The sequence below is a fragment of the Eleutherodactylus coqui genome, chromosome 1, assembly GCF_035609145.1.
Source record: "Eleutherodactylus coqui strain aEleCoq1 chromosome 1, aEleCoq1.hap1, whole genome shotgun sequence".
NCBI lineage: Eukaryota > Metazoa > Chordata > Amphibia > Anura > Eleutherodactylidae > Eleutherodactylus > Eleutherodactylus coqui.
The window spans coordinates 451,603,721-451,620,345 of NC_089837.1; the positions used below are offsets into that span (position 1 = coordinate 451,603,721).

Here is a 16,625-nt window from a genome sequence, read left to right on the forward strand (position 1 = left end):
GCTGGGAATCTGGCAGTGGAAACCTAATTAGAAGCAGTCTCAGATAATACATTGATTTACTTGTGTCTAGTAGTAGTATTACATGTTATTAAGGTCTGGTGCATTTGCTGCACATCATTTGCAGTATGTGAAGAGTTAACTGTATAAACAGGTCACTGAAAAATATAAATGGGAGAGAAGAGACTTTCTAAGGATTAATGGAGCACCAAACCCAAAGTGGTCAAACTTATTAAGGTAAAACTTATTAAACATAGTATGTGAATGGGATATTCTAAGCTCTATGTAGGTAAATGTTAAAGTTTTGGAGATAAGCTTGATAAAGGTAGTAATCTTTCTGGCTTAGTAGTTACTAAAGTATTTTCAGTCATCACCTCACCAGCCTGATATGTTGAATCCAGGAACAATAGACGGTATCTAACTGAATTGTCCTGTAGGTCCATGCCAACACCACAGTGCATACATAACCTCTGAATACCAGTTTATGACTTGTCTGAGCGGAAAACTAAGCACCCACCTTTTATCTTCCCCTGCCTTGACTTTTTTGCATTGTTCATTGCTTGCTTCTTTTGGTCTTCTGATATTTCCATTCCTAATAAAAAAAGACAAAAACCCACAAGAGTTACAATATTAGGAAGATAAGATAAGTATTGTAAGAGTGAAAGCTCCTCCCAACACTGCCAATGCCAAGCCTGAGGATAGGTCAAGATCATCAGAATGGTGGGATTCAAACATCTGGTACCTCCTCCGAGCAGTTGGGAATGAGACTGAACTTGCAGTACGGTTGGACCACGTATGCAGCTGTGCTAGTTCTGGTGCAATACCATAGAAAGGAAAAAAATAGTGGCCTGCAGGCACAACACTTATAGTGTAAAACACAATTAGACAAGGGATTTGACCAGATTCTTCTTTATTGGGTAAATGAATTGATTAGCAGTCAGCACATAATGCATTTTGGGGATGCAGCCCCTTCCTTAGAATAGGCTGGATAAAGTACACTAGTGTTGCCATATGAGCCCCTTCTGTAGTCCAGGAAAAGAAGAAATGGAACCTGCTTATTCTGAGGAAGAAGAATTGGGTCAATCCCCTTGTCTGAATGCGTTTTACACTATAAGGGTTGCACCTACAGTCCACTATTTTTTCCTGTCTATGGTTAGCAGTTTGATGCCCAGTTACCTACACAGTGACTGTATTCAAACTGGCAGCACCCAGTTAGATATAGCACAAAAACTTTTACCCCTTGGACCACATCCTTATCAAGAGTTGCTCCACGCTTTCTTTCTTCTAAGTTGTGGTGCATAACAGCTAAGACAAAACAGCTGATTGGCTGGGGTGCCAGAGATCAGACCCCCCACCCATCTACTATTGATAACCTATTCTAAGGATAGATCTTCAATTTTAAAAAGTCCAAGGAAACCCCTTAAAAAGGCAACCTATAATCAACTATAGGCACCATAAACTAAGCTATGGTGTTTATAGCTTAGGTGGAGGAGCCCCTTTTCATACTCCCCTGGTCAGCTGTTGCTACTGTACTCCCCAGCAAAGTCAGTGCATGCATGCAGCTCAACTATCATCAGAAGGCTGTACAGTCACAGTCACTGACAGAAGTGCGTGCACAAAGCCTTCTGAAAAAGTCGAGCTGACATGCACATGCTAACTTCACTGGGGACACCGCAGCAACGCGAGTATGAAAAGATGCTCTCCAAACTCTACGTCACCTAAACTATAAGCACCAAAACTTAGCTGATGGTACTTCTACTTGATGGATAAGTTGCCTTTAAACCTTTGCCATCCCAACTGAAGTAAGACAAGCACCGATGGTCAGACTTATACATGCTGCACATTCAAGCCGAGAGACTCTGACTCAAAGGAGGTAAAACAGATACATTGTATCAGGCATAACACTATCAGCTTTGCCCAGAGTGTTCCTTTCAGCTTACTGTAATCAATAGAAGTATCTCGATACATAAGATACAGCGTGTCACAACCCATAAAACATCCAAAGAACACAAGTGAAAGCTCCAGAACAGAAGACAATACAATAATTACCATTAATGATGAGGAAATACGGAGCAGCCAAGTACAGTCTCATATTCGCTGGCATTCTCTCAAATGTAATGTGTGAACTCCGGGCAAAGTGATGCCTTCTACTATTAAACATCAGTTTATATAGACCTTAGAGTGGGAGGAGATCCAAGCCTCATACTATTTGCTTGCTTAAATTGGAAAAATTCCGTCTGGAAGTAGATTCCAGGAAGGAAACCCCTCCACACTGACTCCAAACGTGACTCAGTCTTATCACACTTGTGAAAGTCCAACAACTGCAAGTAATGTTTTCCGGGGCTAGTCAAAGCAACAGATGATCCAGAGTTTATGGACACATACATGGTCATAGCTTATAGAAGACCGCTGATGTTCACTCAGACACGTCCAATACTTTAGCTGACACTATAAGAGAGATTCCCAAACAAGATCAGCAACAACCTACTCAAAAAGCAAAACTCTGTAAGGGGGGGTAGGTTATGTCTGTGCATTGTAGCTTTACAATTATTTGGTTCTGTTATAGGTATTTGTACTGCTGCATAAGACTACCTGGGTTACGAATTCTGTAGTGTTAAGGGCATGGAGGATTCGGGGTGGGGCAGGTTCTGGCAAGACACCACTGACCAGAAGCTGAAGGCAGGTAGGGTGTACAGCGAGTAGCGTTGGAAGGATACATTGTGTATGTCGCTCTGTGGCTTGGTAGACCTAAATGAATTGTATTTGCCCTATGGGTGTATCGCGGGAGAAATGTTTACCCTCTGGGAGAGAAGTTCCCCATGTGCGACAAGGAGTACCATCGCAGTACTGCCAAGCCTCGTTCAAATTTTCCCGACTACTTTGCTGCCCAGTTGGCACTGAGACAAAGTTGAATGGACAGTGACTTTACCCAGTACCCAGGGCATAAGGGTGATGACAGTTCAGAGACTGTTGTTACCCTATGATTGAAGGGAGCCATTTGCTGATCCCAATCCATTATAGCAATGCACTGTTTTACTGACAGTCTGCAGCCAAGTTAAGGCTTAAGTATTTTTGTTTATGGTTCCATTCTGAAAGTTTTGAAGCAGAGATGTCTGGGTCCATGTCCTAAACAACTAGTCCGTGACACCTGCGGTTCAACACTGCCCCAAGAGTGCACCACAGTTTGGTATAGTCCAAACAGACTCCAGACCTGCTGTGGTCAGAAGCTGGTCACTAAAGTCTGATGGTACCCTTGCCGACATTTACAGATAAAAGCACCTTTACTGGGGTAATGACTTAGTCAGTGACCTGAACAGAGGTGAGCCTTTTACCCCACAGTTACATCCCGGTCTGTTGCCAAGCCTTGCCCCCCCTTGGAGGACACGGAGAAGCCCCAGCTCAAATCCCGGTCGGTTAAGCATCACAGCATCTAACAACCATCAGAACATTTAGGAACAGATCAATGTAAGTGGAACCATCTCAGCAAAATATTGAGTGAAACACCCTCTTTTTATTAATTGGAGTCATTAGAAGTGATGATTGTGGCTATACACAGTGGTATAAGATATTAGCAATCCTGTTGTGATCAAGAAGTAAAGAAATGCAGGTCAACATGGTGCTGGTGGTTCTTGGTGCAGGTAGTCAAAGAATACTTGAGCCAAGATAGAAAACCCTTGGCACTGTGTAAGGACTAGGATTAGTGATTAAAGAGTTTTATCCCAAAGAGCATAAGGAAAAATCCCCTTATCCACAGGAAAAAAAAATGTTCGATTGCCTGGAGTGTGACCACTGGGACCCCTAGTGATCCTGAAAATGGTGTCCCCCAAATGGCCAATGTGAATGGAGCACAGTGTGCATTCGTGACTACCGTTCCATTCACTTCTATAGGATGGAGCAAGGATTGCCAAGCGCATCGATTTTCACCTGTCCCATAGAAGTGAATGGAGCAGTGGTCACACATGTACAGCTGCTTCAATCACATTGGGTATTCAGATGCGCTGTTCTTGTGATCGCTGGTGGGTCCCAGCAGTCAGACCCACAACTTTCAGACATTTATTCCATATCCTGTGTACAAAGGTTAAATGTCTTTCGTGGCAAAACCTCCATGCCCCTTTCTGAGGGAAGTAATCTTAGTACTTCTAGCTTTGTGGAATGCTTGGTTAGCAGACATGAAAGTTGCTGGAGCGCAGACAGTTCTTCCTAAGCTTTAGACAAGGGAAGCTCACATGTTTCTGATTTTTGCAGGGTTCATCGGGTCTGGGTTCCTTCTCTTATTCGAGAGTGCTTGCGATAGCATCTTAGTAAACACTATTTTGCTTTTTGGCACACTTGGGTAATAGAATACCAAACTTACCCATATCTTTGTCTTCCTGGACTCGCTTTCTTTCGTCTAAGAATGCTTGGAGCCACCTCTGCTTGTCCTCCGGCTTCTTGGCACAAAATAAATGTACTTCATCTGTTTGCCTATTCACCATCTTAAAAGCATTCTTAATGTTAAGATTGAAGTCCTTGTCCTTTCCATCTTCTACATCAGTAGACTCCATCTCATCCATGTCTATCCGGCCTTTATAGTACAAGATGTCTCTACGCAATAAGTCCTTCTTGCAGAAGACTAGCTGGTGGTCAAAAAGAAAGAAAGTCCTTTGTTGGCTTTTGCTTTGCTTGAAGAGTTTCGTTAGTTCCCCGGAATGGATCAACTCAGAACTTCTGGCTAAAATGTCTTGTCCCTAAAAAGAAAAACAAAAAAACCCCACATAATATATAATAACATTTGTACTCATTTGTGATCATTACACAAAGGAGTCTGGTGCAGAGGGTTTCATAGGCTAAACGATATGTTGCTAAGTGATAAAGTTACCCTCTGGTCTCTTGCACTGGTTCATTATACGCTATGTCAGTGTCAGATTCAGTATGACTAGTTGTGCATTTCTCGTTCCCTCAAGATGGTCTCTATAGGTGTGGCAGCTTGCCATCCATGCTCTACTATATTTTTTCCCTTTTGGGCACTGCGACCAGCTCGTGTCAGGACCCACTTACATAGTATTGAGCACCATTGAAAGTGCAGGTCCATAGTAGTTTCACCAGTGGCCAATATTTATACTGGTTTTTAATGTTTCACTTTACTTTGACCCTGGTAGGGTTCAGAGTATACATTTTAATACTCTATTGGGTCCAGTGCATGGGTTTCAAGATGGTACGTCCACCCACGCCATCGTTGTGCCCCCTCTGAGCCGTTGCACTGTCCACTTCTGTCCTTGAACTTCTCAGTGGCTAAGGGATAAAAAAAAGTCATACTTGTCTAACCCGACAGGCTGCACTTCCCCTCTTACTTCCAGGTCCAGTGATCATGTACCCATTTACACACACAACTGGTGCGGTCAATCACTGGTTTCAAATGATACTGAGAAAGGCGAAAAGCCACAGAAGTTGACCCGTGTAAACCTCTTGTATGAACTGTAAGCAGGAAACTGGAAGAGATCTCTGTCCGTTTCGCTTCCATTCGCTGAGCGATCATCGCTCCTGCGTGAAAGCTCACGAGCAATTATCACTGGGATGATATCCCGTGTAAAAGGACCCTAAAAAAAGGCATTATATAACTTTTTTGCACCTTGACAAAAAGAGGACAAATTCCAGGATTTATTTATTTACTGTTTTTTGTGGGAAATTCTGTTTTTGAAGACATAAATAGCTAAATTACATGCACCAGTTCCAGTCAGAGATTACTTGCCCAGAATTACACAATCACTAAAACCATCACTTTAGAAACTTTCATTTCCTGGTATGCAGTTTTTCGACATCTCCAGCACGATGCCAAGAACTCACCTCCCACCCTACTATGGAGACCTGCCAGCAGGCAATCTTGTCAATGCTCTCCAACCGCCTTTTGCGCTCATTAATTAGGCAGGCAACATTTTTCATGGCTTCATAGGCTTCTTTTATTTTGTTGTAATCCCTGCAAAATAAACAAGCAGATGTCAAACATGTCAGCGCACAATGCCCAACACAATGGGTGCGATTTAGGAAAGCTAATGGAAGGTGTTAACCAGCGGAGCCCATCAGGTCATGGCTTTTATTTTTTGACTACTTGGAGAAAAATGGAATCAGATTTGTTGCTTAAAGTGATACAAACACTTTTTTCCTTTCAATACAATATTTTGGTGTGACAGCAGTCCCAACCACGACAGCAAGTGCCAAGTCACAGGGCAAAACAACCCCAACTTTTTCCACACTTCATTTTTGTCCACCAACAATAAGCAGATTGTGATCCACAGTTTCTGTCAAGGGAAGTGGACAGTAAATCTCTGAACTCAATTGGCTTTGCATGTAATGTACAAATGAGTTGGACCATATAGAGGAAAAGCTGCTGTTAGTGGCAATTTTCCACTCTAGTGAATAGAGATTATTATTGCCATATGCCTCAATGGACTCGATAGAAGATGACAATTTGAAGGGGTATGCATATTACTGTGCTTGTCCGTTTCTGTAACTACCATAGACAGAAGGCTGTTCATACATATTAGATGTAAATAGACAAACTCACTAATTTCAGTGGGACAGTCAATCAACTAATGTGTATGAGAGCCTCCTGATTTCCCACCAGCAGTTGATGTTGGGTGAAGTAAGCATTGAGCATGCTATATTTTAACTTCTTGATCCTTTTGTTCTCGGGGAGACAAAGCAATATAAATGGAGAACGCTGTAGCCGTTTCTCCATCCATTGGAGACCTTGGATGCAGTGGTCACCTCTCTAGGCGAGAAGCTGTTTCTGAGAGGAGTATGCTCCTTCAAAAAGGAATTAGATTTACAAATAACTAAAAAAAAAATTGGGGGATTCTTTGGACAATGTAAGATCATAACACAAAAGATCTACACGCCAACTTCAAATCTCATCAAGAAGAATGGACAATTTTGCAGTCAGGAACTGAATAATGCAAGTTATGAAAGATATGTACATGCCACAGCTGTGACCGGATGCCTGCGTTCTAGTTGGTATTTAGACCATGGACCTGAATATCTAATAGATTCACATTTTCCCATCAAGACATTCTTAAAGATTAGGGTCAGGAAAGCTGCACTCTCTCTCCCGGCGTAGAAAGAATAGAATACTCTATTTTGCAGACCTTCTCCACTTTCCCCTGCTGAGCTCCAACACAGCCCAACACTACTCCCATTGTGTTCCTGAGAGGACCATCCGTTAGCCCAGATAGAGGTTGGTGTGCGGTCACACGATACACCAAGAAGTATGGAGTGATAAGAGGGAGAGAAATTAAGAATATCATTTGGAGGCAAGGGAACCACAGCTACGAGAGACCTCAAAACAACATTAAAAGCCAAGTGAGATGAATGTGTCAATTCAAGAGCGAACACTGACAGTTTGTACTTAAGGCTGAGAAATAACTTGAAGATTGTTCCAGAGGAGATAGACAACAAGGCTTGTGTACTAGATACATATATCTTTCCCCCTTAGAATTTCAATGAGAAGTCTTGTAGCCTGATATTTAGTGCTTCCAATTAGTTGGCTTTCCCACATTTGTGATGTACACACTATAAGCCATACACATCAAACATGCAATATAGTGTAAAATGCACAGGACATACAGTGTAGCACACAGCCTTCCTTTAAATCTGAAAGCCGATCCTGTATTATAAACCTTTACTATATAGGCACACACTTATGACTTGGGATAGCACCTGATAAGGATAATCTTTGGAATCCGTATTATACCCCTACATTATTCTACCTCTGCCTGAAAGTAGCACCTGATGTATTATACCCCTACATTATTCTGCCTGAAAGTAGCACCTGATGTATGCTTTACCTGCCAAATCAGGGGTCCTATTCACCCAATAGGTGGAGACATAACTTTTAGAGTCTGTAAAATCATTGACAGAAGTTTTACCATAAACCATCCTACCAAAAGGAATTGGACACCTGAGCAAGAATCAAAATTAATATTAATTTCCATATGGTAATACTTAGTCGAGCTCCTTTGACCCTAAAAGATCAGATAGTCTCCGTGTCAAACTTTCTGCTAATGTCCGATGATATACTTTAGCTGGCATTTCCTTTCATTCATCCTACAAAACGTCTGTCGAGTTCTCTCAAGGAAGATGAATGCCGTTCATATTTTCTGATCAGACATTCCAGTTCGTCCCAAAGATGTTCAGTAGGGTTTGGATCAGGACTCTGTGCAGCCAGTCCAATCGTGGAACATCTATATCCTCACACTAACATAAAACAGTGTTGGATGTGTGACAAGGCATGTTGTCTTGTTGGAAGTATGGCCGACCATTCCCAGAGTATTCCCACATTGTCAGCAGCACATTAGTGTCTAGAATGTCAGGGTACACCTCCATGGTTCTCGGACAGACACCGTGCCATGTAAAACATCCCTAGACCATAACAGTACCTAAGCCATATTTAACTGTTGGCACAACACACTCAGGCACAAGGCATTTCCCAAACATCCTCCACACCCAGGTATGACCATCTGAAGTGAAGACGGAGCAGTGCGATTCATCACTCCATAGAACGTTCTTCCATTGCTCAACTGTCCAATGATGACAATCCCTGCACCACTGTAGATGGGCCGATGCATTGTGCTTCGTGATGGGCGGCTTGTGTGCAGCAGCATAACCCATATATCCAATAGCATGTAGTTCCCATCACAAACCATGGCAGACACCTCCAAGGGTCACCATCATATGGTTTATGAGAAATCACATGCTAATAATACACAATCCATTCTACTGGCAAACTATTACTTTTGGTAAAACAATGTAAATGTAATTGTAACTACACAATTTCCAAGTGCCTCCTTATTAAATGGGCTTTTGAAGTGTGCAACTATACAATAAAGCAAGGATAAAGATAAATTCCCGATTTTTACATTGATAATATTTTAGCCATTGTCAATATTCATTTAAAGAACGTTCCCATGCATAATGCTTCACTTTCCTTTAGTTGTAGCCACCTTGTAAGAACTACTTAGCAGACAAGTCCCCACCTGTGGTCTTGGGTTGTGTATTTGAGGAGTTCAGCTAGCTGCAGAGGGTACTTGCAGATCTTCTGGACTGGAGTCAGCAGGAAGCCATCAATAGCAATATCGATCATCTGCTGCAGCAGCCGGCAGGCTTCAAAGAAATGCCGATATCTGCTGTGCTTCATCAAGTTGGAAAGCTCCAGGCAGGCGTTGGGGTGGTTATTACAGTACTCGGAGTAGATTGAAAATCCGTCCTGCTACATAAGGGCAAAGGAAGAGTTACATTATATTCCACTAGCTTTCATGTAAATGCTGCGAAGAGTTCCAATTTAGTTTCACCAGTTGCCAAAATCATTCCAAAAGGGACTCTTGTGATACAGTATTCATTATGGTGTATAGAGTTATACAAGAATCACATTTGCTTATAAAAAAAAAACCCACATTCGCACTCCAAAGGTCCCTATAGAAGTCCATTGGGGGCTCGCCATTGTGTGCGCAATGGCATGCGTGATACACTGCCCAACTCCACAAGAAAAAAAAAAAACACATCTGGAATTCATTATGTTAAATGGCCATTTAAATTGGGGTGTGCTTGTATCCAGTGCACAAAAAAAACTTAGGAAAATACTCAGATCTCTTTCATAGTGTAAATGAGTTATTCTGGCCATGTGCAAAAATGCATACAGCCGCGTGAAGCCACCCTAACAGTGTGATCAGGTGACTAGGCCATTAGGGCCAGTGGAACCCTACTTGGTCATAGGTGAAACATCGGGGGAACGGGCACACTATGTGTATTTGGGTGTTCCTGATTCTCCACAGATGGCAGATGTGAGGGGAAAGAAGAGTCAGGCATGTTAAGAGTTCATCATGACCTATTTTTGTTCTTACGGACAATCTCTCAAGCAATTATGTGAAAAAAGTGAGCAAGAGTTTGTTTTTTTAGCATACCAATAACGGTAATCATCATAATGAATTATTAACAGCCTTATGACTGCGGTCATCTTAAAGGGGTCTGGCAGATTCAGCAAATAAAGGCCATTCATTCTATAATGAAGAGTTACACAATTTTCCCAATGCACTTTGTGAATCAATTTCCCCCGGCATTCAAGACCTCTACTTACAGTCATGCAATAGTGGATAAAAAAGGTTTGCCCTGGCCATGTTGTAGACACACAACTATATAGCTCTTTACAGATTAATGATCAGAGCTGTATCTTGTAATGAGCCGTGTATCACATGACCAGGCAGATTTTTAGTTTCTAGACATAAACAACGAAAGTTCATTTTAAATTACAGCAAGCAGAGATCTCGAAAACAGGAATGCTTACTGAATGTACACTGGAAAATGTATAACTTTTCATTATAGAATGAATACTCTTTATTTGTGAAAAAACTGAATTTCCCTTTAAAGGGGCGGTCCAGTTCCGATAAATTAGGTCTAATGCTGTTATATTAATAAAATCAGCCATCCTCAGACCCCCCGATCCAATGCTGCAGCCCCACGATCCTCCCGGTACTTTGTTGCGAAACAGATACAAAGTGACTACTGCAGCCAATCAGAGGCCACAGCGTCTCTGCCTGAACTCCAGGCATCTAGTGGCCAGGATGTGAGTGCTGAGGTCAGGAGAACAGGCAGTGATGTGTGGCCTCGGATTGGCTGCAGCAATGACATGGTGTCCATTTACTACAAAGACTGGGATTGCAGGGCTGCAGCATTGGATCTCTGGGTGTGAAGATAGGCAAGTATCTCTGCTTTTATTATTTTACCAGTATTGAACCTACAGTATTTTTAAAAACCTGTAACCGGCCCACCCCTTTAAGGCTGGGTTTACACTGAGTAATTTGTTGGTTTTCACACAGTGAGGAGATGTGGCATGCTACCGAATGGAAAATGTATCAAATACCTTGAGTTAAAGGTCCCTTTAACGATCGCTCAGCAACAATAATTTTTCTGTGACTGGGGGCGGAGTGGGAGGGGATCATTCCAACCCGCTTGCCTCCATCCACAGTAAACAGGCAGTGGTTCAAAGATTGGGCAACTCTTGTATACACGGCCCGACAGTCGCTTGGTTTTTAAGTGAGCTAAAAACCAAGCAACCCCAACAAATAAGCAAATTCCTACTCAGTGCCCTGTTGGCAGCCGTGTATATACAGGGCAAGTTGCTGTTTACAGCTATAATTTGGCAGAAAATCCCTCTGTGCAAAGGTACCTTTATGTATATTAAGAAAAGTGAAACAAACCAATGAACTAAGAACTACACAACTCACATTCTCAAGGAAGCAGCCCCCAATTTCACTCAGATGAGGCTCCTCTTTGTTGTATTGCTTCTCCAGGTTTTTGTAGAAAGTTTTCTGGAACTTATAGACCTCTTCAATGTTCCCAAATATGGTTTTGAGCTGTGCCTCAGTGAACATGCTGGTATGCTTTCGACACTGCTTGATATACCCCTGAAATTAAGAACCACAATCTGATTTTCCCAAAAATTCACCTAATTGGCAACAGCAATGTATAAAATAGAGGCATGGCACACACACAAGCATGTAAACTCAATTCATTTAGTATTAAAGTATCGTGCAGACGAGAAGTGCAGCAAGCAAGATCACCCAAGAACCCGGGATGCCCGACACTCGTCCCCGCACATACTAGCTCCCATGCTGCGGCACGGGAGCTAGTATCGCTGACTCACAGCGGAGAGCCTGGAAGAGATTTCTCTCCTCGCGCTTCCCCGCCCCTCTCCATTGACTTAACATAGCGGCAGTTCAATACTGAACGGCTGCTATTTACACCATAACCGATGGACGAGGAGCTGAACGATCATCGTTCAGTGTCAATAGCAGCAGTTCAGTACTGAATGGCCGCTGTGTTAACTCAATGGAGAGGGGCACAGGAGAGCGAGGGCAGAAATCTCCTGCAGCCTTCCCGGCCCCCTGCTGGCCACTCTGTAAGCGAGCCAGCAATACTAGCTCTCGTGCATGAGACACGGGAGCGAGGACACACAAGGACAAGTGTCGGGCATCGTTTGCCGGGCATTCGTCCTGTTTAAATGGGCCTTGAAACTATGTTGTATGGTTGGGGCTGAAGTATACCTCGCAGATGTCCTTCAAATGTTTAATGTAGACCCGTTCTGTGTTCATTATCTCTTGAATGACATTTGTTCGCATTTGGTCCTTATTTTCAGTGCTCTTGTGACGGAATTTAGCAATATCAGGGTCATGATCTTCATCTTGAATGCTACCAGAGGTTTCAGACACATCTTCTTGATTCACTCGTAACTAGAATTATATCCATTGATAAAGATCTTTATTACTGAATTCCAAGTTCAAGGCTTTGGCATCGGCAATGTCTTTAATTCAAGTAGCCGAATGTTGACTTACCCTAACAAAACTTGCTGGAAACCAGGCTTCATCATCTCCAATTCGCCCCCACCACCAGTCCTTATTCGAAGCTTCAAGGACTCTTATGACATCTCCGGCTTTGAAGGCCAGCTCCTGATCATCCATGGTGACATGATCCCATAATGCTTCTGCATAAACTGTGCTACCATCACTTATCAACTGAAACAAAATACATCAAGAAGAAGTGGTTAATGGACTTCTTAAAACAGCGTGTAAGAGGTAGACAAAACATTTGAAAGCCACACAATGGAACAAGGAGTTTTCTTTGGGTGGTCATGAAGAGGACCATAAAGGCTGGACAGTAGAGGTAACCTAGTCATCTCCCAACCACACTTCAACCAACATGTTGAATAAAGACCAATTTGAAAGATACAGTATGGCCCACAGAAGTTCTCCAGGAGCTGTATTGTAGCCCTGTACAACTCCACTATAGTCTATTACAGATACATACAACCCCCATGTGCATGCATCCTAAGAGACAGGGTCAAATATATAAGCATAGACGCTAGTCTCCATTATGTATGTGGTTATCTGCTAGCGCAAAACCTTTTGCTATGTACACCAAACAGTCCACCTCTAAAGGTTTCATTATATTTATATATTCCAACACATGTGGAAGTTACAGTATATCATGCAGAACTCAAGTTAAATACAAATGCACATAAACTAGATTCATAATATTCTATAGAAATAGCAATTTCCTTGCCAAGCATTCATTGTAATACAAAGCTATAGGTGGTATAGTGGACGCAGTTGTATCCAGGTCTTGGTGTTAATGGTGGCCCTATAGACTCTCTGTCACATAACAAGACAGTACTGTATTATAAGTAGCACATGGTAGAAGGGGGCCCGTTATGGATTGTGTATTGGGGTCCAGAATTTTCAGGTTACAGCTCTGTCACAAAGAACATTCTGTTAAATGTAATGTCACAATATATACCTCGTTGATTGCCAACTGCTCCCCTCCTGGCTGTAGATATCTTGGATTGGCCTGGTAGCGGTCATCAAAGCTGTACTCCTCCTCACTGCCATTGTCGTCAACCAATGTTGTGGACTCTGCTCCTCCATCTGTAGAGACTAGAGAAAATCAAAATGGTGCAATAGGTGACTACCATGGAAAATATTCCTAATGAAGCCTTGTAGCAGGCGAAATGCTTTCCTCAGTACGGTCTATATTCACTAATAGCACAGTTATGGGGAGAGGCAAGAAGTGATCAGTGACCATGTGTAGTCTAGCACCTTGGGTGATCCCGAATAACAGTAGTTGAGCAACTCCACAATTAAATATAGAACACATAATACAAACAGATATGAGACCTCAACAGATTAGCTCGGCTTCAGTTCTATTGTATGCCTTATAATGAAGATTAAATCTCCAACTCTCAAACCACAATGGGGCTGTCAATTATTTGTAATGTAACCTTGTTCTCAATGACTAACACTTGATCATTCACATTTGATGTCTTCCCAACACTCATCTTTCTAAAGGCACCCATTTACTTTCAAGAACATATTCATCCAAGAGCCATTTTCATCAAAATACATGAACATTTGCCTAAGCCAAAAGTGTGTGTGTTCAGGAAGTTGAGGTCTTTTTACACGAGCCAAATTCTGAGGCCGATGTAACGAACGCTGATCAACACGCATGTCAAAGCAGTGCTCATTTTCTTTCTCCCTGATCACATGGGGAGAGAAATGTATAGCCGATCAGCGAGTCAACTGCATCGGACCACCTTTGGTCTCAATGACTGCAGTAACCCTCCTAGGCATGCTTTCCACCAAAATCCAATAGATGCATGGAGCGATTTGCCTCCATTTCTCAAGGAGAGCTTCACAGCTAGTGATGCATGGAATGATGGGTGTTTGAGCGTCCACGGATACAGTGTTCTAGTTCATCCCAAAGATGCTCTGTGTATGGAGATCCAGACTTTGGGTTGGCCAATGAAGTTTGCAGACTTTCTGCTCCACAAACAAAGCCTCAACAGTGGATGCTGTATGACATGGTGTTTGGTACAGCTCCATGTCTCCACCAACATGATCATATGTATTGCTACAGGATAGGAAATACCACATTGCCCAGAACGTCATTGTACTTATTGGTGTTGAAGGTTGACTTCCTTCCCATCTGATCTGCATATTCTCTTCACCTGACAGCATAGGATTGGTGGGTATCCCAATTCTTTTGTCAACATAGTGTATATCAATATTTAAAGACAATGTGACAGGTTGAACATTGTGTGCAGTCTGCAGGCAGCAAGTTATAGAGCAGGAGAAGCTGAACAGATTCATATATCACATCTTTTCCAACAAAACTATACAACTTTTAGCGTATTCCTTTCAAACCCTGTTCTTTCTATGCTTAGGAGTCCAGGGGGCGGTCTTATTAGTGATTGGCAGCCTTCCATGCACGAGTGTGCAGAGAGAAACAGCTGTTAATTACTGATAGGACAACCCACTGTACTCTTATCAGTAATTGACAACTATTTCTCTATGCGCACTCATGCAGGGAAGGCTGCCAATCACTAATAAGACCGCCCACTGGACTCCTAAGCATGGAAAGAACAGGGTTTGAAAGGAATACAATACAAGTTATACTGGCTTTTACTGCTGTCAATCACTGATAGCTCCGCCCATTGGACTCTTCAGCTCAGCATGTGCAGAGATATAAATGAATAAAATACAAGTTATACTGAATCTTTCCCCATAAAACTATATCTCAGTCTGCTCAGCCCCTCCTGCTCAATAACGTGCTGCCTAAAGATCAGACTACATGAAAAAAGTGATAAGTTCCCTTTATATATTTTTATCTCGAAGTGGAAGTCAATATATTTCTACCAACTCCACCCAAAAGTAGCTCCAACTCCACAGTCCTGCATATCTATATTGAACAACTTTTGCTAAGAGAGTTTGACAAGGTTCTCCAGAGATGGATAGGCTAGAATCAAAATTGTACATACATGATCGAGACTTTAAAATTAGAGATGAGCGAATGTACTCGGTAAGGGTGATTTCGCAATCGAGCACCGCGATTTTCGAGTACTTCACTACTCGGGTGAAAAGTACTCGGGTGCGCTGTGGGGCGTGGGGGGGGGGGGGGGGTAGCAGCGGGGAACAGGGGGGAGCCCTCTCTCTCTCCCTCCCCCCCACTCCCCGCTGCAACCCCCCGCTCACCCACAGCGCACCCGAGTACTTTTCCCCCGAGTAGTGAAGTACTCGAAAATCGCGGTGCTCGATTGCGAAATCGCCCTTACCGAGTACGTTCGCTCATCTCTATTTAAAATCCATCCAATTCACAAGGGTTTATCTATAGGGGGTGCCTGAAGGGGTCCCAACTATCCCTCTGCTATGTAAGGGACCACCAGTGTTATAACTAGTACAACATAGTAGATGGGTAAGCCCGTTACAGATTTTACATAGGAGCCCTAGAACTTGCCAAGTGATAGCACAAAACAGCAAATTTCCAAGTTACCAATTTTCCAAAAACAGTCTAAGAAGGGGTTGTGACCAAAGCTGCCTAGGCACCAGACTACATTTACATGGGCTCCCTGCTGAATTAATGATATATGCATCTTCTCCATTTAGAGCAGACAGGGCTAGGTTAGCTTTGCCTTATGTTCACATGTGGTCAGATAGTATTAGCTGGCCTGCATGAAATGAAGTTCAGAGATACAATTACTGCTATTCAATATTCCGGATCGCATTACTGCACAATCGGCTCAGCAAAATATGCATATTAATGTTTACGGAGGAAGACTGGGGGAAGCGCAAATAATAAATCTATGAAGGCGGATTCACTATTCACCCTGCGGTCAAGCATCCCCACATTAGATATTCATCAGATCAGAAAACAAGAGCTACTGACATCATTCTAGGCTGTATGATCAGTAAACACATCTTTGTACTAATCTCCAGCCGATAAGAGAAAAAGTTGCCTGCAGTTCAGACCATTCTATAAATCAAGAGCTGTAGACGTGCTGAGGAGGCTACGGCATATGGCGATTTGGAAGCGGTTGCTGTGACTGTACTTTAGTCATGTCATATCACGGCGCAGAATACAGACATCTTCAGTATCTACTTGACACGAGCCCCTCATTACCACGCTGCGATGCTGAAGAGCGCCGTTCTTTCATTCTGCCTATGATGACATGAGCCGGATGATCAAAGCCGGCAATAGATTAATATGTACCCATTATGCCAGAGAAATTGGTTGATCTGTGCACACAGAAGCAGAAACTAGAGCAAACAAAC

The 16,625-nt window shown here is 42.7% G+C and overlaps 1 protein-coding gene across 5 annotated transcripts in view; it reads right to left on the reverse strand.

Annotated features, from left to right (window-relative positions):
- Nucleotides 1–16,625, reverse strand: part of SPATA13 (spermatogenesis associated 13) — a 58,767-nt gene that overhangs the window by 4,939 nt on the left and 37,203 nt on the right. For 3 of the 5 annotated variants that reach the window (XM_066583487.1, XM_066583512.1, XM_066583520.1), the window contains 8 exons: nucleotides 13,318–13,454; nucleotides 12,357–12,536; nucleotides 12,069–12,254; nucleotides 11,250–11,429; nucleotides 9,006–9,238; nucleotides 5,821–5,950; nucleotides 4,352–4,724; nucleotides 515–589 (listed from right to left, as the gene is read on the reverse strand). In XM_066583487.1, coding sequence (XP_066439584.1) covers nucleotides 515–589; nucleotides 4,352–4,724; nucleotides 5,821–5,950; nucleotides 9,006–9,238; nucleotides 11,250–11,429; nucleotides 12,069–12,254; nucleotides 12,357–12,536; nucleotides 13,318–13,454 — 1,494 coding nt within the window. The remainder of the gene's footprint in view (nucleotides 1–514; nucleotides 590–4,351; nucleotides 4,725–5,820; nucleotides 5,951–9,005; nucleotides 9,239–11,249; nucleotides 11,430–12,068; nucleotides 12,255–12,356; nucleotides 12,537–13,317; nucleotides 13,455–16,625) is intronic. The other 2 variants (XM_066583504.1, XM_066583496.1) reach the window with 2 other exon arrangements.